Source organism: Oncorhynchus clarkii, chromosome 23 (assembly GCF_045791955.1).
Source record: "Oncorhynchus clarkii lewisi isolate Uvic-CL-2024 chromosome 23, UVic_Ocla_1.0, whole genome shotgun sequence".
Classification (NCBI taxonomy): Eukaryota; Metazoa; Chordata; class Actinopteri; order Salmoniformes; family Salmonidae; genus Oncorhynchus; species Oncorhynchus clarkii.
The window spans coordinates 41,704,576-41,721,868 of record NC_092169.1 but is presented as its reverse complement, the minus strand read 5'-3'; the positions used below and the strand labels follow the sequence as shown (position 1 = coordinate 41,721,868).

The following is a 17,293-nucleotide window of genomic DNA, read 5'->3' as shown; positions in this document are numbered from 1 at the left end:
GTACTGATGCTTTGCTTGTTTGATGGTTCACCTGAGGGCATAGCGGGATTTCTTATAAGCGTCCAGATGAGTCTCCCAGTCCTTGAAAGAGGCAGCTCTGGCCTTTAGCTCAATGCGGATGTTGCCTGTACCCCATGGCTTCTTTTTGGGATATGCACGTACAGTCACTGTGAGGATGAAGCCAATGACTGAGGTGGTGTACTCCTCAGTGCCATTGGATGAATCCCGGAACATATTCCAGTCTATGCTAGCAAAACAGTCCTGTAGTGTAGCATCAGAGTCATCTGACCACTTCCTTATTGAGCGAGTCACTGGTACTTCCTGCTTTAGTTTTTGCTTGTAAGCAGGAATCAGGAGGATAGAAATATGGTCAGATTTGCCAAATAGAGTGTTGGGAGAGCTTTGTATGCATCTCTGTGTGTGAAGTAGAGGTGGCCTAGGATTGTTACTCTCTGGTTGTACATGTTATATGCTGGTAAAAATTTGGTAAAACTGATATAAGTTTGCCTGCATTAAAGTCCCCGGCCACTAGGAGCGCCGCTTCTGGGTGAGCATTTTCTTCTTTGATTATCGTCTTATAGAGTTGGTTGAGAGCGGTCTTAGTGCCAGCTTTGTCCTGTGGTGGTAAATAGACGGCTACAAATAATATAGAGGAAAACTCTCTTGGTAGATAGTGTGGTCTACATTTTATCGTAAGGTACTCTACATCAGGCGAGAAATACCTCAAGACTTCTTTAATATTAGACATAGACACCAGCTGCTATTGACAAATATACACACACCCCCAGCCCCCGTCTTACCAGAGGTAGTGTCTCTGTTCTGCTGGTGAATGGAAAATCCCACTAGCTCTATATTGTCAATGTCGTCATTCAGCCACGTCTCGGTGGAACATAAGATGTTACAGTTTTTAATGTCCCATTGGTTGGATAATCTTAATAGTAGGTCATCAATTTTATTTTCCAATGACTGCACATTAGCAAGAAGAATGGACGGCAATGGGAGTTCACTCGCTCGCCTATGGATTCTCAGAAGACTGCCCGATCTGCGGCCCCTTTTCCTGCATCTTTTCTTCACGTGAAAGGCAGGGATCTGGGCCTGTTCCAGTGAAAGCAGGATATCCTTCTCGTCAGAGTCGTTAAAGGAAAAAGTTTCTTCCAGTCCATGGTGAGTTATCGCTGTTCTGATGTCCAGAAGTTATTTTTGGTCATTAGAGACGGTAGCAGCAACACTCTGTACACAATAAGTGACACAAAACGCTAAAAAAACGTAAGCCATGTTCTTCTGCGCCATCTTGTTCTATCCCTTTGTTTCTCAGTATTGACACAGGCTAATGAAACCTGTCATAAAATTCCCTCATATCACTCACCAGCATACCCCACATTACTCTGTTCCATCAAACAAAGTGATATGATAAGATGTCTAACTGCAAACTGACTTTCATGGGTCATTAGCAACATTTTGAATCACGCTGGGTTAAAGAGAGATGGCCAACTCACGGAGCCTTGAGTCTGAAGATTACACAGTGAAATTGAGAGGAATGCCTGGACGATCTATATGATTGATCTGTTGTTCTCTCCTTCTGTTGAGAGAGATCAGGCGAGAGAGAGATAGGTGGGTGGGTGGGTGGGGTGAAGGGGTGACGGGAGACAGAGTTAGCAGACTGCTCTTTCCTGCTGAATCATAGCGTGGGATGATTTGAGAATTCTGCTCTGCATTTCTTTTCATTCGCTGTTGTTTATTTATATTTCTGTCTCTAAGGAGACAACAGGAAGTGTGGTAGTTAGAGGAAGATGAGGAAAATAGGGAAGAAGGATAAAAGAGGCAGTCAGGCGGGGAGAGCACAGCAGTTCCTAACACCACCGCAAACTGATTCTGATCTCAGATTATCACATCATCTTCATAAGAAGCACAAACACCTCATCTCTCTAAAGTTGCAATAGTTAGCACTGTATCCTTATAGAAAGTCACAGCTCTATGCCACAACCCTCACCTCCAGGGCGTTGATATAATTTACAGGGTAATGATTCTGTAGGTCAATGGTATTTTCATATAAAACCGAGTCACAAATGAGCATATTTCAGTGGCTGTGTCCGAAATGGCACTCTATTCCCTATGTAGTAGACTACTCTGGTCAAAAGTCATGCACTATGTAGGGAGAAGGGTGCCATACACATACACAGACTCCATTGTGGAACTAAGTGGGCGCTGAAGGACGGGATGTCAGATGACATGAATACCATCACCTCGTGCTTTGTTTGTCTGAGGAGGAAATGTAAACCTGATGACCCGACTACCTGGAGGTAATGTAAACTTGATGATCAGACTACCTGGAGGTAATGTAAACTTGACAAGGAGACCTCCAGACTAGAGCTCAGGGATTGTAAACTAGTAGATTCAACACATTATGTTTCTCAGACCCCACAATATTCACCCAACCACCTCAAACACATATACTCACAAAATGTGCCAGAGAGGGGAGGTGGTGGTACGGTGATGGTGGGAGGGAAGCTGTTGAACTAACAATTAAGGTCCAACAGAGAGGAGCACGTCACACTCTGATGCCATCCCAGGACGTAGGGAGTAACCTAACAAGCAACCTAACCCTCGCCTGACCAGTAGCAATGTCCTAGTAGTTACCATTTGTCCCTTACTCCTGACCTCCAAGGAAGGAATCACATCTGTAACCTACTGATATACTGTCCATCAATAACCCACTGTAAGTCTGGAACCTACTGCTTCACTGTCCATCAATAACCCACTGTAAGTCTGGAACCTACTGCTTCACTGTCCATCAATAGCCCACTGTAAGTCTGGAACCTACTGCTTCACTGTCTATCAATAACCCACTATAAATCTGGAACCTACTGCTTCACTGTCCATCAATAACCCATTGTAAGTCTGGAACCTACTGCTTCACTGTCCATCAATAACCCACTGTAAGTGAGGAACCTACTGCTTCACTGTACATCAATAACCCACTTTAAGTCTGGAACCTACTGCTTCACTGTCCATCAATAACCTACTGTAAGTCTGGAACCTACTGCTTCACTGTCCATCAATAACCCACTGTAAGTCTGGAACCTACTGCTTCACTGTCCATCAATAACCCACTATATGCCAAGGTGTATAGAAAGAAGTTCTGGCTCGTGGTGGCCCAACGCCCTATTAAGAAACTTTATGTTGGTGTTTCCTTTATTTTTATTTTTGCAAATCAAATCAAAATCAAATCAAATGTATTTGTCACATACACATGGTTAGCAGATGTCAATGTGAGTGTAGCGAAATGCTTGTGCTTCTAGTTCCGACAATGCAGTAATAACCTGTAGATCAATCACTGTGAGCTAGTTTCTGACAGAGATGCAATGCTAGAATCTGATCAGATCCTGACCTGTTAACTGTCAGCTGGGAGACTGTTAACTGTCTCCCAGCTGGGTTGGCTCTGGGCCTCTGGTAAACAGATGGGGTAATGTAACACTCCCAAGCGGTTGGCACGTCCACCCACCCACACACTAACTCTTGTCAGTCTTTTACAACATTAGCATATATGGGGCTAGGAGGGTGCGCTAAGCAGCTTTTCATTTCAGGCAGTAGTGAGCTACTCTATTATCCTGGTCCCAGATCTGTGCTCTGTTTGGCAAGGCATTGATATAGATATGCTGAATAAACTGATCTGGGACCAGACAACCACTCCTTGGCTCCTCTGGGGCAGTATAATGTCTCCATATCACTGTGTGTGTGTGTGTGTGTGTGTGTGTGTGTGTGTGTGTGTGTGTGTGTGTGTGTGTGTGTGTGTGTGTGTGTGTGTGTGTGTGTGTGTGTGTAGAGCTGCTCTACTAACCTACTGAGTGTGTATTACGTGTCTGTCTGTCCCATGCTTTGTGTATGACGTCTACCCAACACACACTCTGTATTCAGGGCTAAAACACTGTGCTGGTGTCTTCTTCCTTATAGGCTTAACGACTGACCATTGAGTGCTGAAGTGTGTATATTTTATGAGTCTAATCTGGACCACAAAGACCCTTACACGGTAGAATTTCTGGAATATGTATTTCACATGACTGCAGAATTCAGCCTGTCACTCACGGTGAAGCAACATCCAGTAGGTCTCAGGCTGTAGTCTGCTACAATCTCTCACTAAGGGTGAATGAGCATCCAGTAGGTCTTAGTGCTGTAGTGTGCTACTGGTTGTTTTAGAGAGAGATTTTGGTCCGGTTTCTACTCCTGCTGAATGGAGAATCTCCTCCTGAATGGAGAATCTCCAGTCCAGGAAATTGAGTTTAATCTGTGTACAGGAATAAGGCTGCTAAAGTTTTGTTTTGACTCCCCACTGCTCTTCACACCCATTACTTTATTACCCTGTTATCTGTATCTGCACCTGTAAACTTCCCTGTACACAGACGAGTAGAATCCATGCCTACGGATTTTAGAACACACTCCCCGCTCCAAGCTGAATGATTCATGTCAAACAAAGGATAACCCCAGATCCTGTCTGTATCTCAAATGGCACCCTAATTCCTACATCGTGCACCACTTTTGACCAGCCTACATCGCCCAGACGCTGCGCTACGGCTGGGTCATACCCACTCGTCCACACTTTCACACATGCTGTATGATGGGGTGAGTCAATCACAGAGCGGACCACACTGTGGACTAGAAACGAGAGAGAGGCTTGTTCCCATTCTGCGAACCAACGTTGTTTGTGTGCCTCATTTCCCAGTATTTAATCACTTTGGAGCACTTCCAACATACCTCACTGTACTGTACAGTAAGCAACATTATATCCACCCGACCTCTCAATTTCAACATGAGATAAATGATGACGTGTATTAAAGCTGTAATAAAGTTCAAAGGCCAACAATAACTCATATTTGACGTTAAAAATATATATCTTTGTTGCTCATCAGTGTTACCATTTGGATTTGATTTAAGCCTATTCAATATATCACATATCAATATTGACTGGAGTTATCAATTTAATTATGTGTGTGAACTATATACATTTAAATAATAGTTCCATAACATTTAGGGGAAATTATTCTAAGGAATACCATCCAGAGATATATTAATACATTATCCTCGACGACAAAAGTGTGTTCATGGTATCCATGTATTCAAGCAAACAATGTGTCATGAAATAACTTCCAAGCACAGTGAGTGAGTAACTTCCAGACTGCTTTCCTGTTGTGTAATTATGTACTTGACTTCCAAATGATGTATCGGAAATCCTATCACAGAGGGGCACTCCCTGACGTAGCGACGCACCGATGGGCGTTGTTCTTCCATAATGAGATACTTTATAACTGCAGCGCTGCCCTTCACATCAATCTAGTCGGAAGAATTGGGAACAGTTGTTGGACTCGGGGAAACTTGCTTTGCGCGCTTTTCTTCGGAAAACCATTTTTTTGTGGAATTATAGTCACTCTGCAGTCGCACTAAGTAAGTTGTCTTTGCTTCCAACGGTGGTGAACTTTTTCGGTAGATTAAATAATCACATGCGTATGGAATATATGGCACGAACGGAACTCCAAAACGAAGCGGCCTTTCCTCATTCAAATTTAAGTTACTGCGATCTTCTCCAGGCGGGCAGGCGGGGGAAAGACTTGGTTTATTTTCCTACTAGCTATAATATCCATAAAAACATGTTTGACGGATGGATCTGTTAATTTTACATATCGACTATCAGCGTTTCGAGTAGCCTTTTCTGGTCTATTATTTAATATTTTTGCTAGATGGAGTCGAATTGTGTATTTATAATTCATGAGCACCTATTGAGAATACACATGCAACATATACACAACAACTGGCATAAATCATTTAGGAAGTAGCCTACACAGTGCTGTTGATAATGTCCACTTATCTCTGGTTTAGTGGAACATGTTTTAGTTCCAACTGGACCTGCAGTGCTGTGTGAAAGCTGGTCTGTTCTAACCTAGATTGATTTGTTTATCATGCAACATGGAGGAAACAACAACCTGCCTTTTAAATTATTTTTCTCATAAAGGAAAGCAGGGAAACTTACTAAGGGTGTGATTAATGCCATGCTACTCTAAAAATATTGTAGGTATACACTTGTTCATTTCTAGTGGACATGCATAAGCAACTATTACATTTAAAACATTAACAAAATGTTCAGCTAAACGTTACTTCATGTGTATTACAAGTTGAATGTCAGTTGGACATAAACACGTTCTCCTTTTAAAATTCCTCTCCGATAGACATTCCACTGTGCAGATCAAGTTTCAGAGAAGGCGCTGTTCTGTTTTGAATGCAGGGCATTACAGATCCTGCAGGGACACACCCATGTCCCAGTCCCACAGAACTGGAGAGAGACCTTCAGAAACTGACTGCGCCTCTCTCTTTTCTCATTTAGCTCCTTCTGACAAGATGCTGCTCCTACTACTGGGAATCGTCGTCCTGCACATTGCAGCCCTAGTCCTCCTATTTGTGTCAACAATTGTCAACGTAAGTGAAGCTCATTACCAATCATTTCTGGAAATGAATCAAAACAGTAAAAAATAAAAGTCTTAAAGCGTTGACATCTCTGCTATGTGTAGGGGTTTTCTATCAGGCTGCAGTGTTCTCTTGATAATAGCAGCTCTGTTTATCCTCTAGGCCTGGACGACAGGGTCCACTAGCAGCTCAGACCTCTGGAATAACTGCTCTACAACCAATGGAGGATACCACTGTGACCCGGCCAACACTGGAGGTAAAATAGAGAGACTGCCTGTACATCTGCTGCAGTGGCTAGGTTTTTTTTCAGAAAGTCATCTCTCATTCTGCGTGATGCTGATGATGCCTCCTATTGTCCAATAGTGAACTAATTTTGAAGGATATACTGTAGATATCTATTTGTAGATCCTATAAATGGGGTATTCTAAATATTAGTGCATTTGACACCAAACTGGTTGAGACTTTCTTGTGTCTTGAGAATAAGTTAAGCACTCTTGGTTGACTGTAAGATCCTAGACAGTAAAACGTGGGAAGACTTCAAGTGTGATAACAATAACTGGTTTAGGCCCTGAAATCCCACTCACATTAATGTTAACCATGCCCCTAATGGGAATCTGGCTCCAATGAGACCTTACTGCCATCTAGCGGTGAGAATGTGAAACTCTGTATAAATAGTAATGGTGTGATGTCCATATTCAGGCATGTATGGGTCTTTTTAAGGGTATTTTAAAGTGTTAGATCTGAGCAGCATTGTGCGTGTGCAGCAGACAGGGAGGCCTTGGACCACCCCATACAGAACACAGTGTGCTGACAGCTCTGGTCACACCCATGTATCAGATCCTGTATACAGTGAGATCATTTAAAAAAAACAGAGACCTAGCAGCTGTTTTGTTTTTGTTTTTTTTGTCTGAGACAGATTCAGACCAGAGTCAATAGGGGTTGGAGCGATACACTGCAACAACAAACAATACCATATTAAATTAGAAGTTATGATATGGATTAGAATATTTTACAATTAGCAGAAACATCAATCATATTAATTTATAAAGCCCTTCTTACATCAGCTGATGTCAGTGCTGTACAGAAACCCAGCCTAAAACCCCACACAGCAAGCAATGCAGGTGTAGAAGCACGGTGTCAAGGAAAACTCCCTAGAAATGCCAGAACCTAGAGAGGACCCAGGCAATGAGGGGTGGCCAGTCCTCTTCTTGCTGTGCCGGGTGGCGATTATAACAGAACATCGCCAAGATGTTCATAGATGACCAGCAGGGTCAAATGATAATAATCACAGTGGTTGTAGAGGGTGCAACAGGTCAGCACCTCGGGAGTAAATGTCAGTTTGTTTTTCATAGCCTATCATTGAGTATCTCTACCGCTCTTGCTGTATCTAGAGTTGAAAACAGCAGGTCTGGGACAAGGTACCATGTCCGGTGAACTGTTCTGTGGAATAGAGCAGCAGCACAACCAGGTGGACTGGGGACAGCAAGTAGTCATCAGGCCAGGTAGTCCTGAGGCATGTTCCTAGGGCTCAGGTCCTCAGAGGGAGAATTAGAGAGAGCATACTTAAATTCACACAGGACACCAGATAAGACTGGAGAAATACTCCAGATATAACAGACTGACCCTAGCCCCCCCCCCACCCCCCAACAGGCAGGATATAACCCCACCCACTTTGCCAAAGCACAGGCCCCACACCAGTAGAGGGGTATCTCCAACCACAAACTTACTATCCTGAGACAATTCCGAGTATACCCCACAAAGATGATCTCTACTGTAGCCACAGGCTGGCACTTCAATCTGTCAGCTGAAGCGTGACATTAACATGACATGCATAGCAGATATGGCCTTGTGCCTCAGGATAGTCAGGACTCAACAAACTAAGAACAATTCTTAATTTTCCTCTTGATTTTTCTGTGAAAAATGTATTTTGAATGAATTTTATAACATAGAGTACAGTGTAACATGTTGTATGGGTTATGTGTTCTAACCATTGAGTGTAGAATGGAAATGACCGTAGACACAAGCACAACAGGGACTCTTATTATGGTAGATATTGTGGGCCCAAGGACCACACCTCACCCCAGAAAATGCCCCATATCACAACGTCACAGCCTTCTGGTACGAGACAGGAAGAGCGGACGGAAGAGAACATGTCTGTTTATCAACCGTATAGGATATATTTATAGAACCCTGATGTAAAACAAAGTGCCGAACAACGAAGTATCATGCAACATGTTATCATGTTTAGGCCTATAAATTGTGTCATATACATTAATGTATCGTTAGCCTTACTATGAGATTTGGTTTTATGTAAAGCTTTCATGGATATAAATAGAGTTTGTCGTATTGCTATACAGTGGATTGGTTTGATAGTATTGTTGGCTATTTCTCTGCTCTGGGGTGACAGACTCTTTGATAACGTCATTGAATCCATCAAACCCTGTTTCCCCAAACCTCTCATGACAAGATGTATTAGTTTCCTGGAAAGCTTCAGGTGCATCATGGGAGATGTATAAACAATCTACAAATGGATGTCGACTGAACGAACAGTTATAAATTAAAGTGTCTGCTGTGGACTGGACTAAGTCTGAGCCACAATCATTCATTTTGAGGGTTCTTAACCAATTAGTGATGCTAAAGCAGCCTGAGCAGGGTCTCAAAAACCACTGGATTTGGGCTGAATGAAATACTGGTTAAAAACAAGCATGCACAGTAGGTTTAGTACCTGAGATATGGAGGATGCATGGTGTATACTGGCACATTATCTTCCTACTTGACTATGGTACAGTGTCCTTAGTATCCAATGGGGGCATGCAGGTTTGTATTTATTAAGGATCCCCATTATTTCCTGCCAAGGCAGCAACTACTGTTCCTGGGGTCCAAAATAATTAAGGCAGTTATGTCATGTTTTTTTATAATACATTCTCAACAGATTTCACAACTCATTGTGTGTGCCCTCAGGCCCCTACTCTACTACCACATATCTACATCACAAAATCCATGGGAACATGTGTATGCGTCTGTGCCTACATTTGTGTTGCTTCACAGTCCCCGCTGTTCCATAAGGTGTATTTTTTTTATTTTTGTGTTTGAAATCTAATTTTGCTACTTCCATGTGTTACTTGATGTAGAATAGATTTCTACGTAGTCCAATAATACATTTCTGTTTGGTAAATACTTTGGTAGAGCTTCAGCAGAAAACAACATGTTGTGGCATGGGTAGTGACAGCAGCAGACACAGCTAAACATGAAGTGAAAAGGGAGAGAGATGTGAGAAATGGCTTTGGAGAGCTAGATGGAGAGATGCCTTAGGAAACCTGAGAGCGTATGCAAGGCTACATGCATGACCCTCTGACAAGAAATAGAGCTGCGTGGAAGTCCAGGCATTCCAGGCGTAGATAGTGCTGTGGTTGGAGCGCTAACACAGAGTGGTGGGGGGATATATCTGTCAGTGGCATGTATTCATGGATGCCAAGGGAAGCCTGGCTTCCACAAAAATGTACCAAGAAAAAAAAACATACAAAATAATTTATCTTTAGTCTGTTTCATAAATATCCTTCAAATCGCAAGAGCCAATGTATCTCACCGGAGAAAGCATCCAAGTGAACGAAACAGCGCCCTCCTGTCTGTGTAGCCCATCTATCTGATTCTGTCTGCTCAACAAGAGTATGACGTTGTTGCCGCCCGTAGCATTGAATGCAAGGGAAGCCAAATCGTCATTGAGCTCAGCTGTGAATGGTCCTGGCGCACCAAAAGTTTCAAGGGAAGCCACTGGATTTGGCTTCACACCAATCGCATCACTTTAGAAGCCAAACGTCATGGACAAAAAAAACTTGAATTGTTGTCCTCCGGTGACTAGCTAGCTAATAGGGATTTGGACTTGTGGTTTTACATAATTCTCTGTACTGGCCAATGATTACAACAGCAATTCTGATCCAATCATTAATGTATACATTGTGCCCCTGGATTGAGGGGATGGAAGTTCAACAGGTGTAGAAATCTAAGTTTTACTAGCTAACTAGTTTCCCATGAGAGGGAGTTAGGCTAGTGAGCAAGCATTTTAGCCAGGTAGCCTAGGACAACAAACCGTGTGTGCTGTATGACAGTCATAGACCGTTTAGGCAACATGAAAGAGGATGGCATTGGCGTTCCTCTACAAGTAGGGTGAGTCAACATTTTTACACACATGAATCAGTTTCATGGACAGCCTCATAGTTAGCTTACATTGATTGGACTAAATTGATTTTGGTATATTTTAGTTGTCACTGTATTGGACTAAGCATGTTGAAATCATGCTGGATTAGTGGAGGCAGCACCATTTTTCTTTGTGTCTTGCGGTAACTCTCTGTGGTTCTAAATCAATAGTTTACTATTCTGAAATTTAGGATACATTAATGAGTGGATCAGAATCGCTGTTATAATCATCATTGGCCAGTACAGAGAATTATGTAAAACCACAAGTCCAAATCCCTTTTGGATACACTTAACTTGCTTGACAATGCTGTAGGTCATGTTACATGCAATATGCTTTGGACTCTAGTTTTGTGATGAAACAAAGGTGTGGATGAATTTATTCTGCCACTGTCTTAATGTCTCTGCCTTAGTTCATAAGCTTTGCCTCTGTGATATATAGGCCTAACCACTTATAGAGCAAACAACACAATTATCACAACACCGGTTGTAAAATTGCTTTTTTTCTGGCCTGGCTTCCCCCAGTGATTTTTACCCATGCAACGCTACTGCTCAAAGTCCCTGGCTGTCATTTCAGGTTACTATAATGGGTTAACAGGGTGTTCTGTGCTGTAGTAACCTGGCCTTAGAACAGCAGTAGGTATAGTAACCAGACCATCAATGTCTTAAGGGTCTATTTGTATTATTGAGTAGCCTACAATGCTTTCAGGAACAGGATACCTAGGTACCATTGTTGTGGTTGACATTCGTACCCCCTTGGAAATGTAATCAGCATAACACAAAAAAATCCCTGTAAAATCAGTAATTGTAAGCTAGAGATCTGTTTTTTTGCATTGGATACTTCTCAATCCACAGATGTTGCGTCTTCGGTGAAAGGTGAGCTAGAGTTGTGCTTGTCAGACCATGAGACATCCCGAAAAACAGTCTTGTAACAAAAATCTGTAGCGGCCAAACGGTTTGGCCTACAAATGAGACTCACGAACACGATGGTATTCTCCATTTTTCTCTACAACCCCCACAAGCATATTGGCTGTACCGACTTCAGACGAGTCCCAATCCGCCAAGTTCTGTCTGTTTGGGCTACACACGTATATGACCCCTCTATGCAAAGGTGAGAGACTCTCTGTTTTGCTCTAGGATACCCATATTTATCTGAATGTCCCCTGGTACCAGTTGAAAAAGTTAATGGAAGTGTGTGTATATATGGACACTGTATATAGTGCCAATAATAAGGGGTTAAATACGTGTAAAAAATAAATGCAAATGTTTCCTCTTCTGTTCCATTTTTAGTGAATGTTATTCAGTGGTTTGTATGGGGTTATAGGTCACTTTTTATCAAATCATAAAAATTGATACTTCAAGGGGTCTTACAAAATGATCCTTGGTATGACCTCCTTAAAACAATTCCATACAGATTAGTAGAACCCCTCCCCTGACTTAGACTTTTATGGGTTAAGTGTTCCAGGTAACTAAACAGGGCTTCTTCCCTGTCATTTCACTGATCTCCATTAAAGTTGTTTCTTTAGTGTTGCGAAATCTGCATGATTGGGCTTCTATGTTGCTGTAAATAGAAAGTGAAGTCTGATGTATAGTTGTGTCTAATGCATGTATCCATGTATAGCCAATTCATACAGTTGAAGTCGGAAGATTACATACACTTACACAAACTATAGTTGTTAACAAGAAATGTGTGGTATGGTTGAAAAACGAGTTTTAATGACTCCAACAGACTCATGTAAACTTCTGACTTCAACTGTATATACTGCATAGCCATGTATAGTCCATGTGTCCTGTGTGGTCCTCTGTAGCTCTGTTGCATTATGCCTAAGAACAGCCCTTAGCCGTGATGTGTTGAACATGCACACCTCCCCCTCAGGCCTTATTGCTTAAATATATGACGTATAATTGACTGACAATCTCCCCCTCTCTTCCCTGCAGTGTGGATCCAGGCGGTGCAGGCCCTGATGATCCTGTCCATCATCTTCAGCTTCATCTCTCTCTTCCTGTTCTTCTGTCAGCTCTTCACCCTTCAAAAGGGAGGCCGCTTCTTCCTCACTGGAGTCTTCCAGATCCTTGCCAGTAAGTTCCCATTATGTCATTCAGGAAAACTCAACTGAAACAGACCTATTCAGAAGTTTACACTATATAAAGGATCCTAAAGCTTCTTGTTGTATTCAAGCAATACACCAGCAGTTCACTAAACATCCAGACTATACACCCGCCACACCGGAGTGGACTTTCACAGAAAGTGTTGCAACAAACAGATTCTGCGTTGTCTGTCAGTGCACTGATATTGTCTGTCAGTTGAATAGGGTCTATTGTATTCTGCCACCTCTTCTGGTCTATTGTGTTCACCATTGGCAGCACTTTCTAATCTCCCAGGTTGGCACTGTAGACCATGCCCTTCTTTGGACACTGTTAACAAACCTCCAAACGAGCTTCAATGCCATACAACACTCCTTCTGTTGCCTTCAACTGCTCTTAAATGCTAATAAAACGAAATGCATGCTTTTCAACCTTGCTGCCTGCACCCGTCTGACGAGCATCACTACTCTGGACGCTTCTGACTTAGAGTATGTGGACAACTACAAATATCTAGGTGTTTGGCATAGACTGTAAACTCTCCAGACTCACATTAAGCATCTCCAATCCAAAATTAAATCTAGAATCAGCTTCCAATTTTGCAACAAAGCCTCCTTCACTCATGCTGCCAAACGTACCCTCGTAAAACTGACTATCCTAAGGATCCTTGACTTCGGCGATGTAATTTACAAAATGGCCTCCAACACCATACTCAGCAAACTGGATGTAGTCTATCACAGTGCCATCCGTTTTGTCACCAAAGCCCCATATAGTACCCACCACTGCAACCTGTATGCTCCTCTCGTTGGCTGGTCCTCGCTACATATTCGTCGCCAAACCCACTGGCTCCAGGTCATTTATACGTCTTTCCTAGGTATAGCTCTGCCTTATCTCAGCTCACTGGTCACCAATGCCAACACTGCCTTTCCTTCCAGTTCTCTGCTGCCCATGACTGGAACAAATTCCAAAAATCACTGAAGTTGGAGACTTATCTCCCTCACTAACTTTAAGCATTAGCTATCAGAGCAGCTTACTGATCGCTGCAGCTGTACACTGCCCATCTGTAAATAGCCCATCCAATGAACTACCTACCTCATCCCCATATTTGTTTTTTTTTTTGCTCTTTTTTTTCACACCAGTATTTCTACTTGCACATCCTCATCTGTACATATCACTCCCGTGTAAATTGTAAATTTCTTCGCCACTATTGGCCTATTTATTGCCTTACCTCCTTACTTCATTTGCACACACTGTATACAGATGTTTTTATTGTTATTGACTACGTTTCTTTATCCCATGTGTAACTCTGTTTTTGTCACACTGCTTTGCTTTATCTTGGCCAGGTTGCAGTTGTAAATGAGAACTTGATCTCAACTGGCCTACCTGGTTAAATGAAGGTGAAATAATAATAATTAAATGAAATGCCAGTGGGCACAGACACTCACACAACTGGAAATTTCAAGACTGGAAACGTAGTGGGTGAACAACAATTAACTTAACATCAACACAGAGACAGTGTCATGCCAGTTTAGTGGCAGGGCTGGGTTCTCTTGTAACTTGGAAGCAGGCCAGGGCTTTAGGTGAGGAATCTAACAGAGACATGTTTGTAGTTCAATAGGAACCATGACAGTGTGACGAAACATTTGGCTGGGGGAATCCATTTGGGAAGTATGGACCCTACTCACCCCACCTCTCCTCTACTGCTGCCCAACATGGTTCATTCTAGGACAACTTCCATGAAGCATTGCAGATTGTGATGATGGCGTGACACACAAGAATTTGATCTTAAGAATTCGACCCCCTCCCGTTCATCTGCTGATCTCCTCCTTCTCTTCTCATATTTTCCTCTCCTCTAGGTCTGTTTGTGATGAGTGGAGCAGTGATCTATACGGTGATGAGTCCTGAGTGGGTGCCTGATTCAGAGGCCTTTGGCTGGGCCTACATCATGGCCTGGGTGGCCTTCCCTCTGGCCCTGATCAGCGGACTCATCTATGTCATCTTGAGAAAACGGGAATAAGACCCCTGTTCCCTAACCTCCACCCCACTCTCAGCATTAACACCCCCCCCCCCCCCCCCCAGGAGAGTAGAGTCAGAAGCTTGAGGACTGGTTTCTGACTGTGTCCACAGCCGTCTTCACCCAGGTCTTCATCGTACTGGGAGGTAACACATGATGAAACAATAGTGTCAGAATTTGAAGCTGTATATAGTATCTATGGTTTAAAGTCTATTTATAACACTTTACATATGTGTACATAGTATTGTTGTTGCTCCGTCAGATATTCAGACAAGCTTTGTTTTAGCTGATAAATATGTTTGTAATGATGAAATAATTAGACGCTGTGTTTTTGAACAGTTTTCACCAAAGTGCATGTATAAAATAGAGAGCTAGAAGGATTTTCTAACTGAGCTTGCTTTACAAAAACTAAGTGGTAACATCCAAATAATGGCTTAGATGTTTAACTTTTTTTTTTAATTTTGTTTTTTATTTTCAACAAATGGTGCTATGTATTTCCTATTACTGATAGCCATTTTCATTTTACAGTCAAATTACTTGACTTATGAAGTAACTATAAACGTCAGGGTGAGAAGTAGACTTCAATGTAATGTGCCTAACTGCTTCGGTTTATAGAGACATGTTTTAAATAAAAGCTTTAGAAAAACAGTCCACTGTGATTGTTCAGCTAAAAGGAGCGTTGGAGTTAGGGTGATGGAGCAGTCGTTTTTTGGTTGGAATGTCAGTATTGGAATGTCTTGCCATTGTTCCATTTGATTTCCTCTGTTTTAGACAGAGTTCAAGGATGGAGAACGAGAGATAAATGACTACATTGACTTAGATCTGGGTTGTTGTCTTCTCTCTCACTGTAAGGCCAAGCCATGTTCATCTGTTTATATTTCTAGCATATTTACGACCAGTAAACACGCTAGATACCAACCTGCCTCTTGGACAGAGTACTGTAACAACTAGTAGGGCATTGCAGCCAGATCAAAATTGATGTATTTTTTTTTTTATATATCTGATTACATTATATAGACAATTCAAAGAAGGGCAAGCAAGCTCTGAGGCAGCGTACTCCAACCTGATCAAGGCAGAATAGAGGACATGATTTCTAGTATTAGCCTTGCCATGTGGGAGAAAATGGACAGAGGTCTGCAGTTGTGATACAAATGTTCCGATTCACTTTGACAAGCTGCAGTTTCTGCCACACTGAAGTACATGTTTTATCATGTTAATAACATGTCTGACTATTTAGTATGTAGACTTAATGAAACAAACCAAATTGAAAGTCCCTACCTACGGGGGATTTCTATGCATTTCACTATTTTATTTAGTGTATTCAGCATAACACTAACATCATTAGAGCTATAGTCAAGACCATTGATTAATGTTGACTTGCATGTGGCTATTTACAATCTTAATAGATATGTTTAAATGGTCCAGTGTCTGCCTTGAAGAGTATGGTAAACTACTGAAGAGAGGAAGTAAAAATGTACAGTGCATGAAAGAGTAATGTGGGATCTCTTCTTGTATTTGGTTGGTGTGTTATTAAAGTGAATGCAAATTCTGAACTCTCGCTCTGTGGCCATAATATAATAATAATACCTGCACTAGGAGCTCGGTTCTGTTCGAGAAAAATGTATGACGATGTAATGAGACTTAGCATCATGCAGATTTCTCCCATCAAATAGCCTCAATCAAAAAAAAAATGCGCTGTCACGTAAACAAGACAGGTCAAAGTAAAATGGCCAATATGGAATGGATAGTCACGATTGTCCAGGAGTTTTCACCCCATTTGTCATGAGCAGTATTTTCAAGTTTGTCAATTTTTGACAAGCTGATCATAGTGAAAAATAAAATACTTCTGCATTTCCCACTTTTAACACGTTGCACACTACAGACCCTTGTTCGATTCCAAGCTGTATCCCAACCGGCTGTGATTGGGAGTCCCATAGGGCGGTGCACAATTGGCCCAGCGTCGTTAGGGTTTGGCCAGGGTAGTCTGTCATTGTAAATAAGAATGTGTTCTTAACTGACCTGTCTAGTAAAAAAAAAATATTGTGGGCCGACGTGTTAGGTTACACCCCAGTAAGCACGAGCCAACATCTTTTTGTCCCTGTCCGGGCTTTGTTTTGTTTTTTTGGTGTTTTACAAATGGTAGGCTTACCACAGATGGGCATTCTTAAAATTCAATTTCAGACACTATGCTACACCTCAGTAAGCATGTGACTGATTGACATGACTGATCTTTAACAATTTAGGATGTTTCTTCGCCTTGGAGCCTTGTTCTTTTTGTTTTGTTGCTAAAAAGTTTTTAATATTTTGCATTGATAGAATAGTCAAATTGTAAACTGCTGATATTTAAACCTAATATTTGGTTTTGTTTATCTAGCCCTCTAACTAGGGTTGTAAAATGTGTAGAAATCCCAGTTGAAGGATTTACTCATTCCCTCCTAACGCCAGAATTCTTCCCACTTAGAAATCTAGGTTGGAATTTTGGAAAAGTTACCAGGATTTTGCAACTATACCAACATCATACAGTATCACCATCAGTGACTTGCTCATTACGGAACT

General features: G+C 41.9%; 1 protein-coding gene across 1 annotated transcript; it reads left to right on the top strand.

Annotated features, from left to right (window-relative positions):
• Positions 1–5,240: 5,240 nt before the first annotated feature.
• Positions 5,241–15,556, top strand: LOC139381194 (peripheral myelin protein 22-like). Its single transcript, XM_071124622.1, has 5 exons — positions 5,241–5,436; positions 6,371–6,462; positions 6,613–6,706; positions 12,580–12,720; positions 14,580–15,556. The coding sequence occupies exons 2-5, from the start codon at positions 6,385–6,387 to the stop codon at positions 14,738–14,740; spliced, it is 474 nt and encodes a 157-aa protein (XP_070980723.1). The 5' UTR covers positions 5,241–5,436; positions 6,371–6,384; the 3' UTR covers positions 14,741–15,556.
• The last annotated feature ends 1,737 nt before the right edge of the window (positions 15,557–17,293 follow it).

What these genes read in the sequence shown, in the direction of transcription:
- LOC139381194 (XM_071124622.1), top strand. Translation starts at nt 6,385, where the DNA reads ATGCTGCTCCTACTACTGGGAATCGTCGTCCTGCACATTGCAGCCCTA. An exon ending in TTGTGTCAACAATTGTCAAC is followed by an intron (nt 6,463 to 6,612) that starts GTAAGTGAAGCT and finishes TTTATCCTCTAG; the next exon opens with GCCTGGACGACAGGGTCCAC. An exon ending in TGACCCGGCCAACACTGGAG is followed by an intron (nt 6,707 to 12,579) that starts GTAAAATAGAGA and finishes TCTTCCCTGCAG; the next exon opens with TGTGGATCCAGGCGGTGCAG.